Source organism: Haliotis rufescens, unplaced genomic scaffold (genome assembly GCF_023055435.1).
Source record: "Haliotis rufescens isolate VD_foot unplaced genomic scaffold, xgHalRufe1.0.p SCAF_2, whole genome shotgun sequence".
Classification (NCBI taxonomy): Eukaryota; Metazoa; Mollusca; class Gastropoda; order Lepetellida; family Haliotidae; genus Haliotis; species Haliotis rufescens.
This window is the reverse complement of record NW_025963890.1, coordinates 1584181-1593556: the sequence shown is the minus strand read 5'-3', so window position 1 is coordinate 1593556 and position 9376 is coordinate 1584181. Positions and strand designations below refer to the sequence as shown.

Here is a 9376-nt window from a genome sequence, read left to right as displayed (position 1 = left end):
TCATGTTCTCCCATCTTCTAAAAGTTATAAATGCCTATCGAAGACTTCAATAAAAGAATGTGCTGAAGTTTTGCTGAAGTGTATAATGGCCGTGACTGCTGTAAGGAACACTGTTGCTGTGTACCTCCAACCCCCCTTAGCTATGTAGATCAATGGGCGACTCTTCTGTTCGAATTATTTTCTTACCTGGACACTAAACACACTGACCATTAAACTAAGTAAACAATTAATTTTGGGTTCATGGAAATGTCAATTCCTATTAAAAAAACATGTAAACAATGATAACTTCACAGATTTCTTATTTAATCATTAACATACAAAATATGTTGATAACAATATGAAATCAGTGACATCATTCAGCACAAAAAAGCAATACATGTCTCACACATTCTAATATCAGCCAATCAGGAAACAGTCATCAACAGACGGACAGACAGACAACACACACACACCAACACACACACACACACACACACAGAGACTCACAGATGAACACATATGAATGTAAGCAGCTACACACAATCTGATACTCTGGTAGATTTAGGTAATATTTGTGGAATCATAAATCCAGGACTATCCTCAGTGTTACAATGAGTGTACTTCTCTGTTCATCTTCCCGAGGCATGGGTTGCTGAAGACCTATTCTACCCCAGCTAATGACAAGAGTAAACCCTTCAACTCCCCTTTGCGTGTGTGTGTGTGTGTGTGTGTGTGTGTGTGTGTGTGTTTGTTATCTTTGTACTTTAATCCCACCTTGTGTTGTGTAAACATCATGATTTATGTATATATAGTACTCTACGCATTTACTAAGCACCTGATGAAGCAGCAAGAAGTAGCTCTGAAACGTCATACAAAAAGTACAAGAAGTTGCTATCCATAAAAAGGTGTCATGTATTCATGTTCTCCCATCTTCTAAAAGTTATAAATGCCTATCGAAGACTTCAATAAAAGAATGTGCTGAAGTTTTGCTGAAGTGTATAATGGCCGTGACTGCTGTGAGGAACACTGTTGCTGTGTACCTCCAACCCCCCTTAGCTATGTAGATCAATGGTCTTAGTTATGTAGGTCAATGGTCGACTCTTCTGTTCAATTATTTTCTTACCTGGACACTAAACACACTGACCATTAAACTAAGTAAGCAATTAATTTTGGGTACATGGAAATGTCAATTCCTATTAAAAAAACATGTAAACAATGATAACTTCACAGATTTCTTATTTAATCATTAACATACAAAATATGTTGATAACAATATGAAATCAGTGACATCATTCAGCACAAAAAAGCAATACATGTCTCACACATTCTAATATCAGCCAATCAGGAAACAGTCATCAACAGACAGACAGACACACAGACAGACACACACACACACACACACACATGAGCACACACACACATGAGCACACACACGAACACCAACACACACACAGACACATGAGCACACACACGAACACCAACACACACACACACACACACACACACACACACACACAGACTCACAGATGAACACATATGAATGTAAGCAGCTACACACAATCTGATACTCTGGTAGATTTAGGTAATATTGGTGGAATCATAAATCCAGGACTATCCTCTGTGTTACAATGAGTGTACTTCTCTGTTCATCTTCCCGAGGCAAGGGAGTTAACTGACTGTAAGAGTCCACTTTCCACCCTTGCGAACTAGGCTGGAATTCCAGAGTCATATTTTGGCTGGACTAACGAGTCTATGCATAGTCCAATCAAAATCACGTAACAAACTAGACATCTGGTTTGTTTACAGAATGGATTTAAACGTGCAGATTTCGCTCGACTGCAGGATTTGCAAAGCATGTGAACCTCCAACTAAGTGTCAACAGATATTTTGCAAATCTTTTCATGTTTTTCATCAGGGTGCTCACGTGATTTGATGCATTTCGCAAAGTACGACCGGTTTTATAACAATATAGATCTTCATTAACGATCAGATCGTCTTCACTGGGCAACACCATTTTATTTGAAGCAAATGCAAGTAATATGAGAGGTAGAATCTGATTGGTCCATAGGAGGGCTCTAGAAGGGACATAACTTGTAATAGCCACTGGTTGCACTACGATTGAGCCCAGAAATTCCAGTCTAGTTCAGCTTGGTAGGAAACTGGTCCTTCACAGTCAACTCCCTTGTCCTGGGAACATGACAACTCATACACATTAAGGTAGAAATGATTGCCATTATAGTAGATTATCAAAATCATAAGTTGAGAAATTCTGTTTTCCTTGAACACAATGTGTAATACCTGTTACCCATGCTATGACAACACAAAGACCCTGCGGAAAAGCAAATATTCTTGATTAATGCTCTGGAATTCACCCAATCAGTTGTCAGTCTTCAAGCAGTCTGCGAGTTGTGCCTTGAGGTCGGCAGGGGAAAACACCCCAAACTCGGTGATGATCCCGCCCGTGATGAGGCTGGCAGGGGTGATGTCGAATGCCGGGTTCCAGCAGTTGATTCCTGGACAACAAAAACAACATGAGTTAAAGGGACTTGCCACTTATTATTTGTGGAGGGGGACAGAATAAATTTTCAGTAAATATTCCCCAGCATGGTCAGTTTTGTAGGCATGGATACAGGGGAGATAATTGGAAAGAAAAACACTTCCGTGCTTCCGCCACTCTGTCAATCAATTTTGAAATGAAACATCATTTGCAAATAAATTTTAGGTTAAAAGATACAAATTTTAAAGAAAAATGTTATATTTTGTATACCAAATATACAGGAACACAGAATTTAGGAGGAGTTATAATAAAACTGCAACTATAATAATACATAAGTAGTCTTAAAATTGTCTGCCAGACAGTCGGCAGGTGGAGGAAAATTTGATGCAGTCCAACAGAAAAGTTATTAGCCATGGGCCTGCAGGCAAGCTGTTATTCTGGACACTGCTCCCACTCACCATGAGCTGCTACTCTGATTCCCTTCACGCTTGTCATCTCCCCGCTAGGTCGTTCCTCAATCTCAATGTCCTTCCCTGAGGTCAAGTTCGGGTCAAAGGTTGTTGAAGGACAAGCAACATAGAATGGCACGTTGTGATGTTTGGCCGCTATTGCCAACTGATATGTCCCTATTTTGTTGGCAGTGTCGCCATTAGCAACAACTCTGTCTGCTCCAACAACTACGGCTGAAATATCCTGCTGGTCCATGAGAATAGCTGCCATGCTGTCACAGATAAGAGTAGCAGGGATCTTCTCATGGACTAGCTCGTACGCTGTCAGCCTTGAGCCCTGGTTGTAGGGCCTGGTTTCAGTGCAATATGCATGTGAGATCTTCTCTCTCTCGTGAAGTGCTCGTACAACACCTGTAACACATTAGAATGTCTCATTATAATCGTTCATTGTTTCTGTAAGTGAAGGAACCAAGACTTCTATTCATGTCAAGACATTGTCAGAGATAGTTGGTGGGTAGTTTGTTTCTACTGCAGGGAGGGAACTGTTCAATGAATATCAGGAAGGGTTGGCCTTCCAAGGACGAACTTTGGGGCAAAACATATCACAAAAGTTACTTAGCAGTGATGACCGAAGATTCAATGTTGTTTCAGGTTATGAGTACTGAACAGTATAAAGGTTTCTTCAAGACGCAAGCACCTGCCTAGGGCCGTTATATAGCCTACATTGTACCAACTGTAGACACAAGCACCTGCCCAGTTACACAGCCTACATTGCACCAGCTGTAGACACAAGCACCTGCCCAGTTACACAGCCTACATTGCACAAGCTGTAGACAGGAGCACCTGCCCAGTTACACAGCCTACATTGTACCAACTGTAGACACAAGCACCTGCCCAGTTACACAGCCTACATTGTACCAACTGTAGACACAAGCACCTGCCCAGTTACACAGCCTACATTGTACCAGCTGTAGACACAAGCACCTTCCCAGTTACACAGCCTACATTGCACCAGCTGTAGACAGAAGCACCTGCCCAGTTACACAGCCTACATTGCACCAGCTGTAGACAGAAGCACCTGCCAAGTTACACAGCCTACATTGTACCAACTGTAGACACAAGCACCTGCCCAGTTACACAGCCTACATTGTACCAACTGTAGACACAAGCACCTGCCCAGTTACACAGCCTACATTGCACCAGCTGTAGACACAAGCACCTGCCCAGTTACACAGCCTACATTGTACCAGCTGTAGACACAAGTACCTGCCTTGGGCCGTTATACAGCCTACATTGTACCAACTGTAGACACAAGCACCTGCCCAGGGCCGTTATACAGCCTACATTGTACCAACTGTAGACACAAGCACCTGCCCAGGGCCGTTATACAGCCTACATTGTACCAGCTGTAGACACAAGCACCTGCCCAGGGCCGTTATACAGCCTACATTGTACCAACTGTAGACACAAGCACCTGCCCAGTTACACAGCCTACATTGTACCAACTGTAGACACAAGCACCTGCCTAGGGCCGTTATATAGCCTACATTGTACCAACTGTAGACACAAGCACCTGCCTAGGGCCGTTATATAGCCTACATTGTACCAACTGTAGACACAAGCACCTGCCTAGGCAGTTATACAGCCTACATTGTACCAACTGTAGACACAAGCACCTGCCCAGTTACACAGCCTACATTGTACCAACTGTAGACACAAGCACCTGCCTAGGCAGTTACACAGCCTACATTGTACCAACTGTAGACACAAGCACCTACCCAGGGCAGTTCCATAGCCGGCAGTCGCCAAAGAGCCTGTGTTGCAGTGAGTGAGGACTTTCACTGGTTTATTCTTGCACTGTGCCAGTATATGGTCGGCGCCATATTTTCCAATATTCTTGTTGACAGCAATGTCTTTCTCCAGCATATCCTCACATTCTTTCATAAACCTACAGACAAAACATATACATCCTTTCACACAATTTGGTAACAAAACTAAACTTAATTGTCTTAATTCATTTTTTGCAAAGGGTTTTACCTTGACTAACAAAAGAGAGGGTCCAGAGGACCCCCAATAATTAATTTTATGGGTCCTTGCAGGCAACATGAGGGTCCTGTAAAGTAATGAAATGGTGTAGTGTCTGTACATTCAGATCATTTGTTTACAGCCTGGAATGAATCAATGATCATGTGGACAGTGAGTTGAGGTGAAATGGCTTTTAACATCTCCTTATTGCACTTATATTGCGACTTGCATGCACGTGTGTATGTGTGTGTGTGTGTGTGGCTGCTTGAACTAGTCCGGACTGATGCCGATTTATAGTGCGAGCACACTGAGATACCATGCCGCAGTTTAACATGAATACCCCACTCAGACACAGTATACTGACTCCATGCCGACCAGTCCTTGTTTTAGCCCCTCAATGACGAGCACCAGACAGGGTAACAACAAGTACCATCTTTTAACGTCTTTTGGTATGATGCGGCCGGGGATCGAACCACAGACTTTCCGCTCTCCGGGCGGACGCTCTACCTCTAGATCACATAGGTGGTCTCATGTGGACAGTGGTATTGATTGATGGATGAAATAACAGACACCCATAACTGCTCTTCATACGCTGTAGGTACAATGAATATTAAATATTGTGCATCCCTCAGGATGCAGTGTATTCTTTTTCTCGTCCATTCTCCACATTTGTGAGTACTGGACGCCCATTTGTGTATCACTAGAATGGTCCATCTTTGATACATTTGAAAAAATGAAGATACAACTTAAAAAATCATACAAAATTAAAGTAACTGTTAGCTTTTTTAACAATATTTTGTCAAATGCATTGAATGTTTTGCCTCTGTCCTCAGCAATCTGCTTCCTCAGAGAACACAGCCCTTTCATCAGTAAATACACATACATATTAATGTAAAAATACCTAACATTGTGGCAATGAACAGTACTATGAGCCTCTATTTTTTCCCACTTAACTGACCAACCAGCACAGCTTGCCTATAAAACTAAACAAATATTGAGCTACACAAACTTCTTGTTAGTATCATTGTGAACTGTCGAAGCTTATTGCTCAGGGGCCATTCCACAAAGTGATCTTCATGCTATGATTGACTTTAGCCTATCTTTAAGTATGGAAGTCACGATCATCTTAGCGCTAAGATCGCTTTGTGGAACGGGGCCCAATACTCTGCAAACCCTTAAAGTAGAGGCGTGGCCAGGGTCAGCCTACCTCTCTCTCAAAGTGTCCACTCTTTGTCCAGACTCTGCTGCCATGTCCTTCATGAGTGTGGTCAGTCTCTTTGAAGCCTCGGCCATGTTGACAGCAGTGGGGCGGGCAGTCACTAGGTGATGTAGGCGGTCACAGATGAAGTGAGCCAGGTCACCCACTGTGCTGTGTTCCCGATCTTCAGCCACCTCCACGGCCAGACTCAGACAGCCCACGATTGCTATAGCAGGTGCACCTCGCACCTTGGGGGGGAACATATATATATATATACATGTATACTGTCAACATATACTCATTTAACAATATCTATGAAATATATTTGAATTGATATCATTACAACCTTGTTGAATTGAAAACTACAAAGTCCACATGACCCACCATTTCTGATTTTGAGATAAAGAATCTTCAAAATAGAGAGAGTTTTGTATTTTGTTTAACACATCACTCAACAAATTTTCAGCTGAATGAAAGTGGTCTGTAAAACATCAAGTCTGGACCAGACAATTCAGTGATTGACATCACGCAATTGGGACACATTGACATACAATCAACCAAAGACGTATATACGTCTTTGAATCAACCTATTCAATGAGCCTGACAATCCGATCCAATTAGTCCCCTCTTAAGACTAAAATAGGTTTACACGGAATCCCAATGGATTGTAAAAGAGGTGATTTTAATAAAGTTTTCTGATTCCTGATGACACTACCTGCAGAGTGACATCAGTGGGTCCGGACCACAGGAACTCAATGATAGTGTGTATAGCATAATATATTCGTATAGAAAAAAATTCACACCCCTCTATATACATATAGTCTATAGGCTATATATATAAAGAGAGAGAGGGGTGTGATTTTTTTTTCTATACAAATATTTTGTGCTATATAAGCTATCATCGAGTTCCTGTGGTACGGACCAAGAAGCTTTTGGAACCATACCTTTTAAAAATGCTGGATCAGCACTGGGCAGTGGTGGCAGAAGAAAAGGGATTCAAACATTTCCTGAGAATGACCCACAGGAACTCGATGACAGCGTTTATAGCATAATATATTCGTACAGAAAAAAATTCACACCCCTCTATATACATATAGTCTATATATATAGAGGGGTGTGAATTTTTTTTTCTATACGAATATATTATGCTATAGGTCTACACGCTATCATCGAGTTCCTGTGGAATGACCCACATATGATGATATTTTTCACCTGCATTTTCTTGATGACATTCCATCCATCCCCGGAATTCTTTACTGGAATATATTCTGATTGTGTTGGCAACAATAACTGGTCTAAGATTTCCAGTTTGCCACGTGTATATTTGATGGCGACCAGTGTCATTTTGTCAACAACCAACTACACGTGTATTGATAATGGAACTTAGAGTTACCTCCCATTGATCGTGTTTCCATTTCCATAATAGAAGTGATGTAAAATCGTAATATCGTTCATAAGCCGCGTTACAAACGCTAATAGCAGTTAATAGTATTTTATCATCCAAAACTGGCTCCCACAGGAGATATCGCTTGGGTGAGATCAAGCGATATACTGTAGATATCGCTGCATGAAATTGCATCACAATGCTTTGCAGAACATTGTGACGTCACAATCAAATGACATCACTAATGGCTCTGCTACTGAAGCTGTTAGCAGGCCTCGGAGTTTTTCCACTTTTGTCAACTCGTGTTGATATACATGTATTTAATATCAAATGACACACGGGTGAGATTCTCTATATATAATTCTACCATGAATTTGGAATTTACCCGATTCTGATTGGTCAATCAGAGGCTATTAAATCACAATAAACCCCCTCTGATTGAAACAGCTGGTTTGACGGCCGCATCACCGCGGAAGCTAATATTCATAGAATAGTACTATTTTCAGTCATTGTCGGTAGGCATATTTAAATAACTATATCTACAATTACAGGTTACAAAATGCACGGATGCGGTTACTACAATATTAAAAGGATGTGTGGCAATACATTTCGTGCAGAAAAACACGACAGAAATCAACAAAGGGAATGTATTTACGTTTTGGAGACTACAGAGAGCTTGAAATTTTGGCGCTTTTCTATATACGACTGTGACGTCATATATTTTGCGTCACAATGGGCGATATGACGTCATAATGGTGACGTGAGATGTAGAGCGAAAGACTTGCAAAGCTTGCTTTGTTTTCTTAGGGATGGCCACCTCATGTTAGCTTACCAAGTTGCCGTGCTTATATGCTTTTAATGCCTGTCATATGTTCGAGTGAAGTATTACGGAGTAAACAAACTGCTTGAGTATATACAGCACCATATTTTGTTCGGTGATTCCGTTATTCAGATCGATAACCCACTCAAAACACTGAACTCAACCCATGCCGCTTCACTCAGTATATTTGCTAACACCAAAGAGTTCGCGTTTTATTTAGTCATGGTAGAATGGAGATAAACATACTGTGTTTTCAATGTAGAGCTAGGTTACCTGTAGATTTAACCGCGCTAAATTTAACATTTGAACCTCACGCTGCGCGTTCGGTTCCAAATTCAATTTAGCGGGGTTAAATCTACAGGTAACCTAGCTCTACATTGAAAACACAGTATGTTTATCTCCTAATTGTTACCCTGCACAGATCATTATCGTTTTCTTTTTTTTAACTCCGTTGTTGACATTGTTTAGTGGGATTTTCTTGATAGGGTGAGGTAGAGTTAAGTGTTTTAACATGAATCGTTTGTAAAAGATCAATATTTATTTATGTAAATAATAATTTATGTGTTAGATCGCCATTTAGAAGCAGGTGAATATTCAGTCTTCATCTAAAGGTATTGGGCAATTTTGCCTTGATCCATGTTCAGCAACATCTCACTGAATGCGTTCGCCAATCTGTTGGGTTGCTACTGTAAGAAGGAGCGCTAATGGTTAAGAAACTGGCTAATCTTTGCACATATTTGTGTATACTCATGGATGTAATCACAAAGCTAAAACTGTTTGATATACAGCATATAATAGGAGTTATCATACAAAGTGATCGAGGTTATTATGACGGGTTACAGATGTCTCTGAAAACGTAGATTCTACATATGTTTAGAAACGGTCATATCCTGAAGCTTTTGTTAGTTTCTGTAGGAACCTATCCTAACAATACATAAAGTACGTCCTTTAATTTTCATAAGTGTGTTCAATGAGTTTATTCGGAGTTTATAAAGAGCAACGTCGATATTTTACATGCGCATCA

The 9376-nt window shown here is 40.9% G+C and overlaps 1 protein-coding gene across 1 annotated transcript; it reads right to left on the bottom strand.

Moving 5' to 3' along the window:
• Positions 1-282: 282 nt before the first annotated feature.
• On the bottom strand, positions 283-7531 carry LOC124115603 (methylthioribose-1-phosphate isomerase-like). Its single transcript, XM_046476660.2, has 5 exons — positions 7361-7531; positions 6158-6396; positions 4704-4873; positions 2935-3336; positions 283-2492 (listed from the first exon to the last, which is right to left on the bottom strand). Exons 1-5 carry the CDS (start codon positions 7490-7492, stop codon positions 2356-2358), a joined length of 1080 nt encoding a protein of 359 aa, XP_046332616.1. The 5' UTR covers positions 7493-7531; the 3' UTR covers positions 283-2355.
• Between the last annotated feature and the right edge of the window lie 1845 nt (positions 7532-9376).

Excerpts from the sequence above, each read along its gene's own strand:
- LOC124115603 (XM_046476660.2), bottom strand. The coding sequence starts at position 7,492 with ATGACACTGGTCGCCATCAAATATACACGTGGCAAACTGGAAATCTTA. Across the intron at positions 6,397-7,360 it reads ATGTCATCAAGAAAATGCAG|GTGCGAGGTGCACCTGCTAT; the intron begins GTGAAAAATATC and ends TTCCCCCCCAAG. Across the intron at positions 2,493-2,934 it reads AATCAGAGTAGCAGCTCATG|GAATCAACTGCTGGAACCCG; the intron begins GTGAGTGGGAGC and ends TTTGTTGTCCAG.